Below are 21,061 nucleotides of genomic sequence, written 5' to 3' on the forward strand. Positions count from 1 at the left end.
AAAATCCTTTTTCACCTTAAGGGAGGAAATGCCATTTCAGTACTTTAGTCTATCCAAGGTGCTGGGTTTAGTCCTATTACCCTGTACGAACCACATCACAGCTGGCTAAGAATAGACAAGATACCCATTATTTACTCACTCATTCTTCTGCTTCATACACAAAGAAATGCTGAGATTTATTACTGTAACCTATTCCTATGTTAGGGATGGGACACATGCTTTCTGTCCCAAGCAGTATAAAGGCATATAAGACATTTCTTCAGTCTTTTACCGCTTTTTTCCTCCTAGCCTGTAGCTCTGAGTGTAATTCTTAAAATGTGAACCCTAGAGATAATAATAAACATATTTCTAATTTTATTTGCCTTCTAGTATCACCATTGATGGTTTGAAATAACACCTATTTATACCTTGGATTATAAAATATCTTCCTAGAAATGGAAAGTTCTATAAACAAATTCACCTATATAAAAATGCCCTGCTTTTCCCAGATTATGATCATGATTTTCTCCAATTACCACCCATGTCTTACCCTATAAACATTTTTATTTCATTTTAAAGTGAAATTAAATGTACCTTTCCTATAACTTTTCTTTCTTTTTTTTTTTATTTTCTGTTGCTCAGGCTAGAGTACAGCAGTGGCACAGTCTTGGCTCACTGCAACCTTCACCTCCTGGGTTCAAGCGATTCTCCTGCCTCAGCCTTCCGAGTAGCTGGAATTATAGGCATGAGTAGCTGGAATTACAGGCACGCACCACCACACCCGGCTAATTTTTTGTATTTTTAGTACAGACAGGGTTTCACCATGTTGGCCAGGCTGGTCTCTAACTCCTGACCTTGTGATCAGCCCACCTCGGCCTCCCAAAGTGCTGGGATTACAGATGTGAGCCACCGAGCCTGGCCCCTACAACTTTTCTATCTGGGTGGCAGAATTTGATAATTTGGATGTGGAATTCCTGGATACTACAGAATAAATGAACATGTCAGAAAATCAAAACCCTGTGAAGACAGTGTTTTTAGGACACATTTGGGAGGACATAAACCGTGTATCATAAGCTCATGTCAACCACAGGCATGACAGGGACCCATTGTATGGAGAAATTTATAGCTCAAAATCAAACTGCAACATCAACTAAAACTCAGTAATGTGTTCTCTGCTTCATTTTGACCTTCTGTTGTTGCTTATTTGAAGATCCTGGCAACTGTCAGTGATGGAATATTCATGAGGCTATAGTCATTCCAAGACTAAAATGTTAGATTCTGCCACTTTTTCATAGATGGCTGTAGAAGTGGGATTTCATTTAAATAGAAGTCTTTTTTTTTTAAACACATCCTACATACATGAGTCAGTAACAATTGTGATTGAACTGTGAATGCAATTTTCATGAATGATAAATCCTGTTTGCCTTCTTACCTTGGATATTTCTATAATTTTTTTTTTTAATTCTACTAGTAACTTGGCAATCTATCGAAAGATTGGCTAGTTCCTGATTGTGTCTATGGGGAAAACATTTTTAAATTAAAGGTTTTCATGTTAAAAGAAAACATTTACCTTGAATTTAATACTGATTACCTATAATCACAAGATAAACTAATAACTGGGTTCTAAACTATAGCAGTATCATAACATTTTGAGAATAAATTTGATACAAACATAAAAATATTTTCAGGCACCTTTCTCCATTAAAAATCCTTTATCTGGTAAGCACATGGTAAACACATACAGGATGTATCTCATAATTCTATGCAAATATCAGAAAGAGTTTTCAATTTGGCTCCCTCAATAGCCACATAGGATTATTGTGAGTTTAACAGTTTTATGTTCAAGTGGGATTCTGCAGCATTAAACTCATTGTTAATGAAATCAGTCAAGCTCTCTCTGGAATTTCAATTTACACCTTTGCAAAATATTAACAGTGATTAATGTTTGATTTATTCATATGTTTGATTATTCATATACAGCTTTAAAAAGGTCTCTCACTCCCTCAAAGCTGTCTTCTTTTATCTCTCATTGTGTTCTAAAACTATACATTTTCGTCCCAATGGGTTATAATTAACTTTAGTAATATAACTGCTAATGCATTAAAGATCAAAGCAAAATTTGTTCTATAAAATAACCAGTTTGGGGAAGCAACTCATGCTGTTTCTCAGTTTGAGGAAGTTGTGATCTGGTAGCAGAGCATCATGCCAAAAAGCTTCAGGAGATATAAGCAGTGGGCGCAAGAGCAGGGTTTTGGCACAGAAGATACAGGAAGTATTGGGCCCAAACCAGTGAATGACAGAGTATTTGTGCTCACACTTTTGCTTGAGTCCAAGTTGTCCGTTTACTTCCCAACCCAGTTACTTCTCAGGCGAAGAGAGTTGCATGCTTCCTTTGCAATGGAAACTGTAGGGGTGGAATCCCACGAGCACACTGACTGGGATTTAGAGGAGGTCAACCCCTTCTGTGTCTTGGGAAATCAGTTGTATCTCCAAGGCTCCATGTTGCAAATTGATTATTTCTACTTAGATTCTATTCTTATGTATTAAGCATCTATTAAATGGAGGTGCTTTTACAAATTTATTCTTGTAGTTTACTCTTTGAGGTAGGCAATATCATTCCCTTTAAAGGAAATCAAGGCTCTGAAAGTCCAGTACCTTGGCTGAGGAGGCATAAACAGGGTGCAGCCCTGCCCTGGTCTCATTACTCCAGATCCAGGGCTCTTTCCAGTAAACTCTGCCTTCGTTAATGGTAGCTCCTAGTCCTACTTACAGGACAGAGTGGTTGTAAAAATCTAACACAATCATGTACATGAAAGTTCTTTGTAAGTGATAAAGAGCTGTAAGGTACAGGCTAACATAATCATTTCTCAGCTCTACTTTCCTGCTTTCTACTAACTGGCTAGCAATTGTATGAACTTCGTATTCTTTAGCAGGGAAAATTAGCCCTTGCAGACAACTGTTTTAGGAAAAGTGCTAACAATCAATATAGATAGTCACTCTCATTTTTCCATTTTTGGCCAAAATCTGTGACTTAGACACCAGTATTTTAAAAAAATATAAATTCTCTCTCTTTTGATAAGTGCTTTGAGACTTGCTCAAGCAAAACGATATTGGAGTCTCTCACACGATTGTGATAGAGTGCTCACATGAGAACTTCTCCACCTTGAAATGAGAAGGCTGTGTCAACTATGGAATTAACAAAAAGGGGAATACAGGTAGATTATCCCTGGTCCAAAATGTTGGTTACCAGAAGTGTTTCAAATTTCTGACTTTTATTTTTGAATTTTGGAATATTTGCATTATACTTACCAGGTTCGGCATCTCTAACCAGAAAAACTGAAATACAAAATGCTCTGAAATCCTAAACTTCTTGAGTGCTGAAACAACACTCAAAAGAAATGCTCCTGGAACATTTTTGATTCTGGATTTTCAGATTAGGGATATTCAACAGGAACAACTATCCTAATTTTATTTAAAGGAATACTATGAGAAAAGCTAAATATCCATACTGAAGTGAGGATCAATTCACACTCCAGGGAAAAAACTATAAGTGAGTGTTATTACCTGAAATTACAAAACTGTTTGCCCATGTGGATCTGTTTTAACAAATATATTTTCAATGCTGTTTTATTTTTTTAGTTGGACTCTAAGATAGTGCCTAGATGATCATTTCAGGAGACAGTCCTTTTGTTGCTATCTATATAGGTAATTCTGTATGAAGTTCTTCCATTTGCAGTGATCACTAACATTCCCATTTGACCCTTCCTCTTTGAACTAACTTGCTCTGGCAAATTATTTCCTTATGAACAAAGAAGTATATACCAAAAATTTCCTTAAGAACAAAGAAGTATCTCCTATTCACCCAGTGAAATAAACACTAGCCCAATATAACTATTTTTTTCAACCAGAGCACATGTTATTATGAAAATGAATCATTCATAATCAACATATTATACAAAATGGTTATTTAAAATGTATGCCTGGCATTTATATAATGCAATCTCTATACACACAAGTAGATGAATACATATAATATCATCTTTTGCATAGCAAGATAAAATATATGAAACATTGTAGAAATCTATATAATAATATCAAAGTATAGAAGATGAGTAGCCAAAAAAACCCATAAATGAATATATCAACTCCCATTTTAATCATTTCTACTTTAAGCTGTTTTTAACTGCTTTTTCAAGCTTTGGTTGTTTAGTTTCCATGAACCTACACAGAAGATCTGATTTACTTTAAATGAAAAAATGCTCATACAATATAACAATTTCAAAAATGTACTTTTAGTAGTTGCTGACACCATCTATTCATGTCATCTGAGTGTATTTCTTGGGGCAAGGGACCTGCAAGGCAAGACTATATAGGCCATAATTTAATCACTGCAAATAAAGAAAGTCTAGGAATGACAGTGAAATATATGTATTTCTCCAAATGGGCAGCATACTAAGATGAAGATGTTTAGAAGAATAAAATTAAGGTAAAATAAAGATCATCTACAGTTGGTAGAGGTTTTTTTGGTAAATATTGAGACCTTTATTGAAATGAATTTTTAAACATAGCAGAGGAAGATTTTTAAAGTCCATTCTTCTCTTGCATTTCATTGTCAACAGAATGCTTCTATAGTTCACCAAACTAAAAAGAATACACTGTTTAACCCTATACCTTGTCCAGCGTCAGTCAAATTTTCAATTCTATCTAAGGCCATTCTTAATTAGAAACCAGTAATAGAATAGCTTATCAAATATTTTATTTCTTCCTTCAAAAATCCACATAGGATTGTTTGGTGACTTTGCTTTGAATAAAGTGTCTTTTATTACTTATTTTAGTACAACACATTAAAATCAAATATCTCCTGTAGCAAAACGATTCAAGTCCCTGGAACTCAAATAATTTTCTAATAAAAAATGCATGAGACAAATAAATGCACTTTATGTTCCACAAGAAAAGGCAGTTTCAACAGGCTAATGCTCAGAGAAAATTCATTTTATCAACCAGCCATTTCATTCTTTGGTGCTGTTACAAGCTCCTTCCAGTTGCTAGGCAACCATAATTCATAGTACCTTTTAATGGATACTCTGCTACTGCTGAGAACATTAAGGTGAAGAGAATAAATGCCTTGGGTGAATCTTGAAATCTTTCATTATGCATGTCATTCTATTTCTGTAATGCTGTATTGCTGAAATGTTTCTGTGGCAGGAAACTGAGTTGTAGTAATTGCATATTCCACTCATATATGTTTTGTAAGCAGAGCAGCACGTACTTGCCTAAAATGAGTTATTTCAAACATGATTGAAATTGGACTTCTCTACTTCTAAAGGTAGTAAATAAATCTAAAGAAAGAAAGAATAGGTTTAGAGTAAAATGTCTTGAAATTTCCAGTAAGAACGAAGAAATCTTACAGCACAAATCAAAAGTAATCAAGCCGGTTCAAGCTTGATCAGGATGGTTTATAAATATGTGGTACACACAAGTTGAAATGTAAAAATACAATAGACAGAATACACTGCAAGCTTTAAAGTAGCCTGGACAGACTTTACAAAATGGTATAGGTATACTAGTGACATTCATGTGTCCAAGTTTTATAGAATAAGATTGGGAATACACCGTGGATATCTTCCACGTCGTTGTCCGATGGGTAAGCTATTGCATATTAACATATGATTATTATTTATTGTGTAGCACACTATTTCTGGTTTAATTTAAGCATTATTTTCATTTTCTTGATACTGGTATTATATCTCCATATCTTATAAATGTTTCTATATCTATCTCATTGCATTAAAACATATATCTGTGATTTCAAACTGAGGAAACCATCATTACAATGAGTATGCTTTTCTTCCCCCTTTTACCTTAACTTGGTGCATATATTCCTTTCAATGCAAAAGTTACAGCCTTCATCTGATAGAAATCACATTTCACTCTTCCTTACTGCATTTACTTACTGGTCACCATCAATTTCTGAACTGAAGAACAACAACAATGCCTCTATCTTTGTGCATGAGTGAAAAATGAACAATTCAATCCATCATCGGCATGGTGATCCAAGTCAGCAGTTCTAAATTGGTGCCAGTTGCTGGGGTTGGGGGGTTACACAGGAGAATTATTTGGCTCATGCAAACCTATCGAAATCTCTGGAAATTGAGTGCTGGCAAGGGAAGCATCTCATTTGAGACTCAGAAAATAATGTCAAATCTGGAGGCATCTCAAAATCTAGAACTTGGGTTTTGCCTAGTTTGCATTTTGCATCATGGAACTTTTATGACAAAGATGAATCTTATAAGTTTTCTGGAAAAATGAGTTAGTCGATCATGTTATTTTGTCAAAAATGGGATCTAAATCTTTCTCTTTCTGGTTACCTGGATTATTTAAATTCGTGTTTCTTTCAAAAGCTGTTTGAACTACACCTGCCACTTCACAGTGATATGTGGTTCTTTGTTTCTTCCTCATTCCACCCTTATACCTTAAAAAGTGCTGAACATCCTTTGTGTTTGAAAATCTAGCAATTTTTTAAACGAACTCCTATGAATGCTACTCAGTATCTACTTGTGTAGAATAATGCTAGCTCTACCAGTTCTTGTAAATGTCATCCCTATTACAAAGCCTTAGAATGACTTCGTACTACCCTCTGCACTCTCCCTAAATGCTGGTTGGCAGCCCAGCCTGAATCATGAAAATGAGAATAGTTGCCCTAAATAAAAACAATACTGTTTACCATTAAAAAAGTCTTCCAACGGAGCATCACCTTTTTCAAGAAGCACTGACTGAGCAAATAGGATTCATTTGGTCCATTTCAGGCACTGATCACAGAAACTAAAAACTGCAGAATTAACACAGACCCTGGAGAGAAGACATGATTTTGTAAGAACCGGTGATGTTGAACACAGTTAAACAAATGTTCTAAGATGGGCGTTAAGGGAGTTTATGATATTACAAATGTGTACTGGACTCTGTTGTTTTAGGTTGAATGTTAAAATTGAGGGCCTTGATCATATGCCATCATTAAAAATCCCAGGGTAAATGTAGTTCTTGCAGAAGGAGGCGGGTTAGTCAAAAGCTTCTGGACAAATTCCAACTATGTAATTATATCCTATTTAATTTCCCTGTGTAGTTTCAACTGGATAAGGTATTTTTCACTTCTCGTCCAAAATTCAGATATAGCTTTTCTCTGCACTGCTAAACAGCTGCTGCATTTTTGCCCCCAATGGCATTTAGAATTGGGCTCGGGTGTTCCATCAATTCCAGGAATATTCATCTTTGCTTTCCAAGTTTAATAAGGGATCTTTTTGAATATTGGCTAATATTTACACTACTAAAAGTCTCACTGAATTGAGGGTACATGGTAAATATAGAATTTTCGAACAGGAGGTGACCTCAGGGATTCCCCTGGTTTGGCATCCTTCCTTTGAGGTAGAAAACTGAATTGCTAATGAGTTAACATATATCCAGGGCTTATTACGTGGGCTTAGAGATATTAATGAATGGCCCAAAGTTACAGAAATATATAATATCAGATCCAGAACTCTTAACCCTGCACCCCAGCCTGATCTCCCAGGGCTCTTTCTTCTGCGCTACTGTGTGCCATATATGCATTTCTAATAAAATGGATTATCTTATTCCTGGTAGAGGTTAGATGAGCAAACAGTATTAAAATGAACCATACAAGTAATACCAAAACCTTACTTTAGCAATTAAGAAAGATTAGATATTTGGAAAATGAGGCTCAGATCATGTTTTTTTAAAAAGATTCATGGTATGTTCCAATGAGAAAAATGTTCAAATACATTGATTTGAATGGTTTTGCTACGAAAGATACTAAAGTTCTGGGTCCACAGAATTCTTCAGAGTGGAATAAAAATTTACAAAATGCTTCTACATTGTTAAATGTGTGACTTTTTTGTGCCATCTTTCTTGCTTGTCTGTAAACACTGTGATTGTAGAGACAGCCTATATATATATATTTTTTTAATGACTTCTATGTGATGCTAAAGCACAGAACCTAGTTTCCAGTGGGGGTACAATAAATATTTGCTGTTAGATTATTTAAGGATTTTTCATGTTACAAAGGAAGCACTTTCACATTTATTATTTCACTACTTCCACAGACTATGGGGATTCGAGGACCAATCCCACCTGTAGTTGAGCTCTGATAGTCTCTGAAAAAGGACATTCACTGGTGTTTTACTGACCCAAGATGACAAGCTCTACCCTGTATTCCTGAACATCTCAGAAATAATACCTATACTCCAGCAATCACTTTTATTTATTTATTTTTTACTCTTAAGCAGTAGCAGCAGGGGCCTAAACATGGTAATGATCCCATTGTCTACCTTTTTTTTTTTTTCCCACATGGCATTAGCTGGTAATGAATTATAATCAAAACTTTAACAAGCTCACTATGACTTTCACATGCCTGCCACATAGTAGGAGCTCAAAATATATTTATTGAATGGATGAATGAAAATAAAATAGCCAAATCTGAATGTATGGGGAGAGCACGCTGCAGAGGTAACAGAACATGGCTCAGGGAATGCATCTGGTCCTCATTCTTGTTAGCACATAAATTGACTGTATAATCATTTAACTTTCCAGTATTGGGGCTTCTTCTCCATCTGTCGAATGGGAATGGAATTGACTAAATGATCAACAAGGCCAGCTCAGGAAGAACTGAAAAGTCTGACTTTCAAATCCTTTATGCCCTGTCAAAGTGGTGCCTCATGATAAGTGATAAGACGATGAACTGGCTAAAAGTCAGGCAACAGATGAATGAGAAATAAAATATCTATATACACAAAAGTAGACAATTGGCCCTTGAATAATATGAAATTATTTTATTTCATTCCCACAGAGGGACAATTATATTCATTAACCAAATGACTTACTTTCCTAAATATTTTCTCCTTGAAAGATCTCATTTCAACAGGCAATGTTTACCATTCGAACATTTTCTAACTTGAAAGGTGTCCTTTGGAAAAAAAAAATCTTTAATTATAGTTTCCTAGAGAAGTTTGCTTTGTTTTGGAAATGGAAAATACTTCCAATACTTATGCTGTCAGAGAGTGACCATGGTCATTACCAGGAAACTGTCTCCTTGGCTGGATAAGATGCACAGGTAGGGAATTTTCGGTCAACACTAGGCTGAAAAGTCCTTCCATAGGCTTTGCTGAATTTACTTTTTGTGCTGTAAATCAATCCAACTTCTTTATAGGGACAGATTTTCAGTGATTGCACAGTTAGAGTTCATAACGTGTAGCATGCTTGTATTATTCCTTTATACTGATGGAAGTGTAGAGTTACAATTTGGATTCCCTTTTCCATTATGTTTCATTATCCAATCATTCGATTTTGATACTATGGCAATGTTTAGTCATATTTCTGAACGTTCCTTATGAAGATCGGCGATGCATTGTCACAATCATGCCAAAGATTCTGAGCAAGAACAGTAAAGCATCTCATAATTTCACCCTGCCAGCATTGTGAGACCATTTTCCTTTTAATTACTGTCAAATCCAATTTCACACCTTTTCATTCTTTGTTTAAGGATGTACTTTTCTAGGAATATAAAATATTAACTGATATTTACACTTTGCAAAAGCTTCCTATTAATCTTTCCCTGAAACAAATTTAACTGTAAGTTCAATATTAATTTGAAGTTGATGGGGATGACTATTATATAAACAGAGAAAAATGAATTTCCTGTCAAGTAAACATACTTTTTTTAAACATTCTGTTTGGTCCAGCACATCTACTATAAGGGCCACAATTCAAGAATGTACAAAACTAGTATATTAGTTGTGCAAGAAGAAAAAGACAGTGGCTGCTCAATATCATTCATCAAAGTAAGAAGAAAAAATAAAAAATAAAAGAGACCCATCCAATGGAAGGTCACAGCCAATAACATTTCTGCAAATAGAAAAGGGATGCTGAAGCATCAGATGTAAATTGCTGTTTGCTGAAGAATTTTAATGGAGTTCTACGTCACATTATAAAATGTTTAATTGTAACCCCATTTTAATAACACCATCTGATTAAATGAAAAGATGCCTTGCTGATCGCAATTACAATCTGTCAAACTGCATATTTATTTACAGTTTGGTTTTTTAAAACCATAAGATAAAAAAAGAAAACTCTATTCAGCTTGTCAGGAAACTATAATTATTGTGTATCCTTCTGTCAGTTTCTGCATAAAACTTTTGGTCCTAAAATGGATCTAATTATATCTACATCAACATTTTTATAAACGCTACATTTTTTTTCTCCATCTCAGTGAAATCTTTGTCGTTAACTAGGAAAAACATATTCTCTTTTAAAAAGGCATTAGCCAGGCTTGTTTGCTTTCTTTCCTTCAAGATGTTATAAAATAAAACATCCCTTTCAAAATATAAAAATATTTGCTTATGTCCCTCTCTCTCCTGGCATGAGATTATGAATAAAACCAACAGTTTCTGGCTGTTCTGGCAACACTGTTTCTGATTGTCTTGGATATCATGAAATTCCTTCAGTCTGTAGCAATGAAAATCTAAATCTCTTTTCATAATTATATTCTGACATTCAAGGCTTAGGAATCCTCTACAGATTCAAGTAGGACCAAGCTGCTGGAACCTAGGAGGGAAAAGATTAGTTAATTGATTTCCCTAAGGTTCCTCTGACTTCTCAAACCCTCCTGTATTTTTTTTTGCCACCTACATCCAAGGCACTTGGTGGTTCCATTTCTATTAGGGTCGTCCACATAGAAGTAAGTCCCCTAGAAATGTCCCAAACACAGAATGTACATCAAATGTGTCCTGTCCTTTGAGGGTCCATTGGACTTGATAATTTGGTCTATATATTTGAACTGAGATGTTTATGGATGACAATACTTGTTATTTTACCCATTCTGGGAGTTATAATTATAGGATTCAGGGGGATCTCCTGAGGTTGGGAGTTCAAGACCAGCCTGACATGGTGAAATCCTGTCTCTACTAAAAATGCAAAAATTAACTGAGCTGTGGTGGCATGCACCTATAATCCCAGCTACTCAGGTGGCTGAAGCGGAAGAATCTCTTGAACCCAGGAGGCAGAGGTTGCAGTAAGCTGAGATTGCACCATTGCACTCCAGCTTGGGATACAGAGGGAGACCCTGTCTCCAAAAAAAAAAAATCTGTGAATTCACTTAAAAAGAAGCACCAGGAATGTTGTTTTCAAACATGAAGACACATACAATTTTTTTAGGATCAGAGGCTGAATTGGACCCCACATCCTTCCTCCTATTCCAGTATCAGTGAGGCTGTCTCATAGACCATTAGACTATTTCAAATTGGTATAAATAATGCCAACAATTAATTGGCATTAATTACATGTGCCATAGTGGTTGCTGCACAGATCAATCCTTCACCTTGGTATTAAGCCCGACATCCATTAGCTATTCTTCCTGATGCTCTCTCTCCCTCCCCAGAGCTTCCACCACAGGCCCCAGTGTGTTTTGTTCCCCTCATGCAAACGTCTACCTCTCAAGAGCAATCATGATTTGTTAAAGGTGAGACAATTTTATGGTCTAAAATCCTTCATAGTAGAACTGTACAGCACTAGCACAGATGGGGAATCTAGATGTCAGCACTTTCAGGCTTTTACACATAACCCAGCCCACACACTCTAAACATGGCACACAGGCACTTTAGGATGGGACACGTGCCCACCGGCTGAACTCTTTTCCTGTCATGCACCTGATGCCTTCTCGCCTCTCATTTCCCAAACCTGCCATTCTTAACTCTGTGCCTTTCTCCAACCATGCTGCTCCCCATGCCTTGAAAACTGACCCTGCATGTTTCTCTTGGTTTTACTCTTTTAAGTTCTACAAACCTCAGATTTGAAAGTTCCTCGAAAGGCATTCTTGAATACTGTTGGCTGATGAATGAGGAACTTCCTCTATGTTTCTTAAGCAATTTGTTTATACTTCCTCCAAAGCAATGATCATAACATGTTTTAATATTTTTGTGTCTCCTTGTCTGATATTAAAGGCAAGGACTATTGTATCATTTATTGATTATCACAAGGGCCATTGTCTAGCTTAGCCCCTGGAACATACAACATTCATTTATTGAATGAATTAACCAGAACACCTTATTTATGTATTTCTGATGAAGAGTTCTCTGGTCTCAATCTGTCTCTAGGGACAAAAATTTAGAGTCCAATAATACTGCCTGCTTAAGGCATGGGCAGCTCTACTTTATACAAAGTATTTTCTTATACGAAGTTGAAAACCACCTATAGCTTTTTCTCTTGTTTTAATCATTCGGTTTTCTAGAGTTTCTTAATGGAATGACATTGGCTATATTCCCTTTTAAGAGCTAGTGGGTTTGGGGATTAGTGAGCTTTCAGGGAACACAGAAACACCGTAGTTTCACGGTTTTCAACTCTGGTCGCACATCAGAATTACGTAGGGAATTTTTTGAAAATACTAGTTTTTGAACAATTTGACCCAATGTCATTGAGGTAGATCCCAGGGCACTTTGCCTTCTGATGAGCACTCAGGTTTGACAATACAAGTCTTCTTGCTATTCGAAAAAGCTAACACATGTGAGGCTTCACACCCAGGTGTTGGGTTGATAGATGCAGCAAACCACCATAACACACTCTTGCTTATGTAACAAGCCTGCACGTCCTGCACATGTATCCCAGAAATTAAAATTAAATAAATTAAAAATAAAAATAAATGAATAAATAAAAATACAGAATATCAGCCCCCATTCCATACCTGCTGAGTCAGAATATGCATTTAAACAAGACCACTTGGTGATTTGTATGTACAAAAATAATAATAATAAAAAGCTGGGTGTGGTGGCGCACGCCTGTAGTCCCAGCTACTTGGGACACTGAGGCAGGGGAATTGGTTAAACCTGGGAGGCGAAGGTTGCAGTAAGCGAAGATCACACCACTGCACTCCAGCCTGGGCAACAGAGCAAGACTCAGTCTCAAAAATATATATATATATGTGATAACAGAAATTCATGTTTAGCTTTCACAAATAGTATCCTAACCTTTAAGGTACAACATAAGAATCTGAAACTTCTAAAACCTATCATCACCGAATAATATTTAGAAGCATATTTCTATAAAAATAATTTTTTATTATTAGCCTTAAAAACTAAGGACAATAAAACTATTGTAAATGAAAAAAAAGAAAAAAGTGGATCCTGTACCAGCAACCTAGGCCTAACCTCCTAGACTTGCTGAATCAACATCTACATTTTCAGTACAATTCCAATGATTTACAAAAATTTAATGTTTGAGAAACACTGAATATGTCTCTTAATTCTTTCTCTCTCTTTCTTTTTTTTTTTTTTTTTTTTTCAATTCCCATTTATTTTTGGCTCTTGGGGAAATGTTATCTATCTTTTCAATATGAAAAAAAGCAGCAAGTTCAACACAAAATAGAAATCTCAAATGTAGGATAGAACAAAATCAGGTGTGTAGTGGGGAAGCAACAGCAAAAGATATGAGATGTTGCAAAAAAGATGGAGGGTCTCCCTCTCCTCTGGGCATTGACTCAAAACACTGATGTGGCAGTATACATCATTCCACATAGGGATGTTAATTCCTTTTCGGGGACAAGAAAAGGTGGGGGTTAGGACATTTCTGGAGGCTTAGGGACCAAGGCTGGTCTCTTTCCCCCCGTGATCCCTCTCTCTGATCAAGGGAAAGGAGTTTAATGAGTGAGGGAGGTAGAGTTGGAGAGGGAAGGATTCCACTTGACAGAGTGAGGCAGACCCCTCCAAAAGGTAGAGCATGGAAGGAGATCGAAAATGGAAATAATACTGCTAACACCTCCCTTGAAGCTGAGATGGGAAATGGAAATACCTAGAAATTAATGACTTCTTTTAATAGCTTGGATTTCCCTCTCCAAAACTTTCAGAATGGAAAATCCCATCCCCTTCCTTACAGTGACTTCTACCGCACTACCTTCTACCATTTCTACTTTGCACTTAGGATGGTTGCCATTATCTACATATGTTTTCAACACCTGGTTGGTTCTAAACGGGATCTGGATGAGACCCAGCTTCTTGGAAATTTTTAAAAGGGGAATATTAACTGGACAGATGGAAGGAATGGGCACCAGAAGGAAATACAGGGTCACCCAGAATGGCAGAAACCTAGGTTTCCCAGAGTGGAAAGAGAGAGGAGACATTCAACAAACAAGTATTTATTGAGCGCCTACTATGTGCCAGGCACTATTCTAGACCCCCCAGAAGATAAAAAAAAAAAAAAAAAAAAAAAAAAGATAAGAGGCAGCAAACACAAATTCTGAGGGAGAGGAAAAGGGCAGTTGAGTAAGACAGCTAAGGGAACTGAGAAGCCTGAGGTGATGGGGGCTCTGCCTTAGGCCTCCTCTTCGGCCTCCTCACCGAAATCCTCCTCCTCTTCTGCGGTGGCATCCTGGTACTGCTGATACTCAGAGACGAGGTCGTTCATGTTGCTCTCAGCCTCGGTGAACTCCATCTCGTCCATGCCCTCGCCTGTGTACCAATGGAGGAAGGCCTTCCGGCGGAACATGGCAGTGAACTGCTCCGAGATGCGCTTGAAGAGCTCCTGGATGGCTGTGCTGTTGCCGATGAAGGTGACTGCCATCTTGAGGCCACGAGGTGGGATATCACAGACAGCTGTCTTGACGTTGTTGGGGATCCATTCCACAAAGTAGCTGCTGTTCTTGTTCTGCACGTTAAGCATCTGCTCATCGACCTCCTTCATGGACATCCGACCACGGAAGACAGCAGCCACGGTGAGGTATCGGCCGTGGCGGGGGTCACAGGCAGCCATCATGTTCTTGGCATCGAAGACCTGCTGGGTGAGTTCGGGCACTGTGAGAGCTCGATACTGCTGGCTTCCACGGCTGGTGAGAGGGGCAAAGCCAGGCATAAAGAAATGGAGACGTGGGAAGGGGACCATGTTAACTGCTAACTTGCGGAGGTCAGCATTGAGCTGGCCAGGGAAGCGGAGGCAGGTGGTGACACCGCTCATGGTGGCTGAGACGAGGTGGTTCAGATCCCCGTAGGTTGGTGTGGTCAGCTTCAGAGTGCGGAAGCAGATGTCATAGAGGGCCTCGTTGTCAATGCAATAGGTCTCATCAGTGTTCTCTACCAACTGATGGACGGAGAGGGTGGCATTGTAGGGCTCGACCACGGTATCAGACACTTTGGGTGAAGGCACCACACTGAAGGTGTTCATGATGCAATCAGGGTACTCTTCTCGGATCTTGCTGATAAGGAGAGTGCCCATTCCAGAGCCTGTGCCCCCGCCCAGTGAGTGGGTCAGCTGGAAGCCCTGAAGGCAGTCACAGCTCTCGGCCTCCTTGCGGACCACATCCAGGACAGAATCAACCAGCTCGGCCCCTTCTGTGTAGTGGCCTTTGGCCCAGTTGTTGCCTGCCCCAGACTGACCAAAAACAAAGTTGTCTGGTCTAAAGATCTGGCCAAAAGGACCTGAGCGAACAGAGTCCATGGTCCCAGGTTCTAGATCCACCAGGATGGCACGAGGAACATATTTGCCACCTGTGGCTTCATTGTAGTACACGGAGATGCGGTCCAGCTGCAGGTCGCTGTCCCCGTGGTAGGTGCCAGTGGGGTCGATGCCATGTTCATCACTGATCACCTCCCAGAACTTGGCACCTATCTGGTTGCCACACTGACCGGCCTGGATATGCACGATTTCCCTCATGGTTAAAATTTAATTTTTTTGCTCGCCTCAAGGTATGTACGGGGCAAAAAAATATATGTAATTTTTTTTCTCTGCTGGTCGCAGGCTGGAAGGCTGGAATGCGCCCCAGAGGCTGGAGCAGCGAGGTGCGAACGCGGCGGCAGGAAGGTTCTCTTCTTTTTTTTTTTGAGAGGAAGTCTTGCTCTGTCACCCAGGCTGGAGTGTAGAGGCATGATCTCAGCTCACGGCAACCTCCACCTCCCAGGTTTAAGTGATTCTCCTGCTTCAGCCTCCTGAGTAGCTAGGATTACAGGCACCTGTCACTACACCCAGCTAAGTTTTGTATTTTTGGTAGAGATAGGGTTTGACCATGTTGGTCGGGCTAGTCTCAAACTCCTGACCTCAGGTGATCTGCCTGCCTTGGCCTCCCAAAATGCTGGGATTACAGGTGTGAGCCACTGCACCCCGCCTTAACTCTCTTTTGAATCTCAAGTTTCCAAAATGCCCATCAGGGAGCAGACCATGTTTCTACCATGTAATATAGTAAAGGAGGTGGGGAAAATTGACCCTGGCTACAGAGTTAAATTCAGCATCATTTTAAATGGCACTAATTGTCTCATGCATTGGTACGGTAATATACAAATTTGAATCAGGAGCTTTTGGATTTATTGTAATAGTCTAGGAATCCATATGCAAACCATAAAAATGTATAGTTGTATTTGACAAATATTTTTCAAGCCTACACAAATACGATTGAGATTCATAAAATACAAATCAATTTAGTAGCATTACCAACTACTTTGGATTTTTTGCCTTTTTTTTAAACCTATGAATCTTGAGAGTTCAACCATTATCAGGTTGGAAAAATGTGACAAATTTTTGAAATTAGAATGTAAAAACTTTGGGAAATATTGGAGTTCAAAAGTTTAAGGACAACTTGTCAAAGAGTGGGTAGATAGTTAATGGACCCTGTGTGAACAGAAATAACATGAAGTTTCAATGTTCAACTGGCTATATATGCAGTGGATATATTCTCATGTCTAGCAGGTGGCTGATATTTTCTTGGAGAATATTGTGACAATATGAATTATATTACTTAGGAAGTTTTTTCCTTCTCTGGAATACAATTTTGAAAGTTTAAAGTAAGTTAATTAAAGAGTATGATTCAATTTATCAAAATGTATTTATCAAGCACCCTTTCCTTAGTGACATGGCCTTGTAAACTCTCTCCAAGGCACAAAGAAATATGCCTCATAGTAGACTTATTTGTATTCTTCTACTTCAGTAGTCTGAGTCCCCTATCCTGGCCATTAGCTCTAGCCTGGAACTATCACTGGTGTTTATCAAGGAGATTCAAAGAATAGTTGCAAAGAAGCATGGTCAAATGAGGCTCAAGATCTGAGCATCTACAGACCATGCACCTTGGATAACCAAAGATACTTCCTTTCCTAAAGTTATTCCTATATTTAAATTAGGTATTTAATTTAAATATAGGATTTAAACTATTGCTTGGTAAAATATTTCTTAGTTCTCTCTTTTTTTCCTTTGGAGAAGCTTTCCTTCCTATAGTGTACTTTGTAGTTTTTTCCCTTTTCACTGTCAAATTACACAACCCCTTGGATGGCTTCCAAATTCCCTTGGGAGTTTATTTCATGGTTTAATACAGGATGACCCATTTTAAGCAGTTCCCTTTGTAAGCGTTGAACAGGAGCTGTTCAAATGAGTCACTCTCAGTTTGGGATGAGGGTAGTTATTTAATACCTTAGACCTGTGGCTGGAGAGATTGCTAGAAAAGTCTAGACACTTCAGTGGCACTACTTGAATCAGAATGAAAATATCTACATATAATTGGAAACATCTAGTTTTACCCTAAACTTTATTCCAATTCCATACTATTTCTCTTATTGTTGGTATGTATATTTATGTACATATACACATACTGTATATCTCATATGTATATTTTTCTCACTAATACTATTTTTAATAATGTAAGTGTTAAATTCAGAAAATGCACAACTTCATGAAGTATTCTATCATACATAGGGTAAGCCTTCCTTGATAGTCACGTGTCGTTCAGTGTAAATACGGACATGACTGAACTGAAGTCAATCATTTTGAACTGCAGTGGAAGATGATGAAGTCATCTCTGAGCAGAAAAAATATGTGTAATACTCAAGTTCAAATATTTTTCTTTTTTTTTTTTTTGAGATGGAGTTTCACTCTTGTTACCCAGGCTGGAGTGCAATGGCTCGATCTTGGCTCACTGCAACCTCTGTCTCCCGGGTTCAGGTGATTCTCTTGCCTCAGCTTCCCAAGTAGCTGGGATTATAGGAGCATGCCACCATGCCCAGTTACTTTTATATTTTTAGTAGAGATGGGGTTTCTCCATGTTAGTCAGGCTGGTCTCAAACTCCTTACCTCAGGTGATCTGCCCGCCTTGGCCTCCCGAAGTGCTGGGATTACACGCGTGAGCCACTGTGCCCAGCCCAAATACTTTTCAATGCAGCTCCCCCTGCTCCACCCCAGGCTTTAGCTAAAATGGAAATGGAGTTTTGGTGTTCAGAGAGTACCACTGAAATGGACTTTAGTTTTATCGTAATTCCTTTGGTTATAGATCTTTATCCTATTTATCTCCACAGGTCTTATAACAATTTTCTTAGATTTAATGAATTCACATTTTGAAATCAAAGAAGTACAATCTACTTTACTCCTTCTATGGATTTAAATCAGGTTTTCAGATCGGATGTTTGCCCTCTCACAGCCATAAGAAAATACACTAAGGCAACTGAAGACTGAATTCCATTCATTTTACTAGTCATGATTAGGTTTTATCTTAAACTAAGCCTAATTCAAACTCTGTGCATGGTTCTTTGTCTAGGTTTATTATGGCAATGGTTTACATTTTTCTCTTTCTGTTTTTCAAAGGGCAGGCTGACTAAGTTTTCTTTTTTCCATCTGGGGAGAAAGAGCAGATATTTTTTTGTTTACATTAAGTTACTTTAGAACAGCAGCTCTCAAACCTGAGAATGTGACAGAATCAACTGGGGGTCCCAACAACCAGAATTTCTGATTGAAAAGGTCTGGGATAGGGCCTAAGAATTTATCTTTTTAACAAGTTTCCCCATGACACTGATGCTGCCCCTCTATGGGCTGTGCTTTGAGACAGCCCATGACTCAGGAGTGAACTCACCTTTCTAGACCCAGTGGTACATACCTCTTGGGAATACGTCACTTCTCTCTGACTACATTGCTAAGACCTTATCTAAAACAAACAAACAAACACATGCTCTTCTATCCATTCATAAGCATGATGACAATGCTAACCTTCTGACCTTCCCAACATACTTGAGTTATCTTTAATCTTACAGCAGAGCGTTCTACCTGTATATCCACAGAGTGACTTAGGAGAAGAATGACAAGTTGTACAACTCCGATCACGTCCCCTTCGATTGATGACAAATCCTCCACTGTCCTTGCTAACAAATGAAGTTCAAATGTCTTGCTTCACATTCAAGGTTCTCTATGAACTGGCCCCAATCAAATGTTTATTCTTTTGTTCATATCTATTGAATCAATGTTTCATGAGATTTGGCTCTCTACTCCCACCTTATATAAAACTTCTCCCCTTCACCCATTTTCTGATGTAATGAAGTTGAAATTTTTGGTGGCTCATGCCTGTAGTCCCAGCTCCTTGGGAGGCTGAAGCAGGAGGATCACTTGAGGCCAGGAGTTCGAGGCTGCAGTAAGCTATGATTGCACCACTGCACTCTAGCCTGGGTGACAAAGACAAAGTCTCTAAACAAATAAATAAAAATAAAATAAAATGGAAATTTTTATTTGTTTGCTTTGCTTTCCTTTTGGCATGCCTTCACTTGCACTGTTTTCACTGCAATTTTCTGTAAATGTGGGAAGTGATGCACATTTCAAATCTCAGGACTACAAGGTAGTGTCCGTACAGTGCTGAGCCTGCTGCCTGGCATAATGTGCTCTTGATGAATGTTTGCTTTCTATTTTCTCTTTTCCTTCTCTTCACTCTCTGAGTGCTTCACCTGTGGGGTCATGGTAAAGTCACCTTCTAACAATCGCTTTAGTTTGATTTATTTATGCATCACTTCCTTAGTATCTGTAGTATCTGTTTCATAAAATTTCTTTTTTTTTTTTCTACAGAAGTAGCATTATGCCTTGAAGCTAGTAGATGCTTAATAAAAATGGCATGTTACTCTTTTATTACCAATATTTTGAAGTATAAGAATGTTTTACAGGCCGGGCGCGGTGGCTCAAGCCGGTAATCTCAGCACTTTGGGAGGCCGAGGCAGGTGGATCACGAGGTCAAGAGATCGAGACCATCCTGGTCAACATGGTGAAACCCCGTCTCTACTAATACAAAAAATTAGCTGGGCATGGTGGCGCGTGCTTGTAATCCCAGATACTCAGGAGGCTGAGGCAGGAGAATTGCCTGAACCCAGGAGGCGGAGGTTGCGGTGAGCCGAGATCGCGCCATTGCACTCCAGCCTGGGTAACAAGAGCGAAACTCCATCTCAAAAAAAAAAAAAAAAAAAAAAGAATGTTTTACAAAGCTCTACGTAAAAGTCTAAAAAATTTTTATTGCAGTATATTTAGATGCTTGAAAAAAGGAACAATTTGGATTTATTTACATTAAAATTCAAAACTAGCCAAGTTTTGCTCAAAGTTAGATTCCACTTAGCCACTTTTCGAGAAAAATATAAATCATGTCCTGGTTATCGGAGTGACAAGAAATGGAGAGTGCAAGCTGAAAGTGTGCTCAATGGAGTGGAGAGAATTGCAGTGGCAGGAGGTCCACCTGGCATCACTTGGCAGTTGACTAAATCATGGAAACTGGCGTAAGTGGCGTTTGTCAAAATGGTTACCCAAGGAAAACGGTGGAGGTCATAGTTCTAAGCACTGTGCTGTCAATATCAATGCCTCCTTTATCCAGAAGCAATGAACTATGATGGGAAGAACCCAAAGAGAGTCAGAAGAGGTTGGTTTAGTCCTGCTGCTGGTAGTTGTATAAAGGTAGGCAATTCTGAACATCTCTGAGATTTGACTTTATTGAGCTGTATAATGAAGGGTTTTGCCTAGTGAGCCATGTAATTTTCAGCTCAAATCTCTGATGCTCTGATTGTTCCTGCAAGACTAACTCTGCAAATAGGGAGACTCCCTATTTGCTTTTGCAGTGTGCTTTAAAGAGAAGGCCTGCACAAATCTCTAATCACTGCCCATTCCACAGTGACCAAAATTGTCTGTCGAGAGCAGTGGTTTTCATTCAGGGGTATTTTTGCCTTCTGGAAGATATTTGTCAGTGTCTGGAGATTTTTATGGCTGTCACAGCTAGGCGGTGGGGGACAGAAACTCTGGCATCTAATGAGGAGAGGCCAGAATT

At 38.4% G+C, this 21,061-nt stretch overlaps 2 protein-coding genes across 5 annotated transcripts in view; both read right to left on the reverse strand.

Annotated features, from left to right (window-relative positions):
• Positions 1–21,061, reverse strand: part of TOX (thymocyte selection associated high mobility group box) — a 313,410-nt gene that overhangs the window by 95,294 nt on the left and 197,055 nt on the right. The window lies entirely within an intron of this gene.
• Positions 14,152–15,824, reverse strand: LOC105719975 (tubulin beta chain-like). The gene has a single exon (XM_064384219.1). It carries the CDS (start codon positions 15,676–15,678, stop codon positions 14,344–14,346), a length of 1,335 nt encoding a protein of 444 aa, XP_064240289.1. The 5' UTR covers positions 15,679–15,824; the 3' UTR covers positions 14,152–14,343.

Source organism: Aotus nancymaae, unplaced genomic scaffold, assembly GCF_030222135.1.
Source record: "Aotus nancymaae isolate 86718 unplaced genomic scaffold, 86718_ANA_hifiasm-v0.15.2.pri h1tg000036l, whole genome shotgun sequence".
Classification (NCBI taxonomy): domain Eukaryota; kingdom Metazoa; phylum Chordata; class Mammalia; order Primates; family Aotidae; genus Aotus; species Aotus nancymaae.

What these genes read in the sequence shown, in the direction of transcription:
- LOC105719975 (XM_064384219.1), bottom strand. Translation starts at nt 15,678, where the DNA reads ATGAGGGAAATCGTGCATATCCAGGCCGGTCAGTGTGGCAACCAGATA.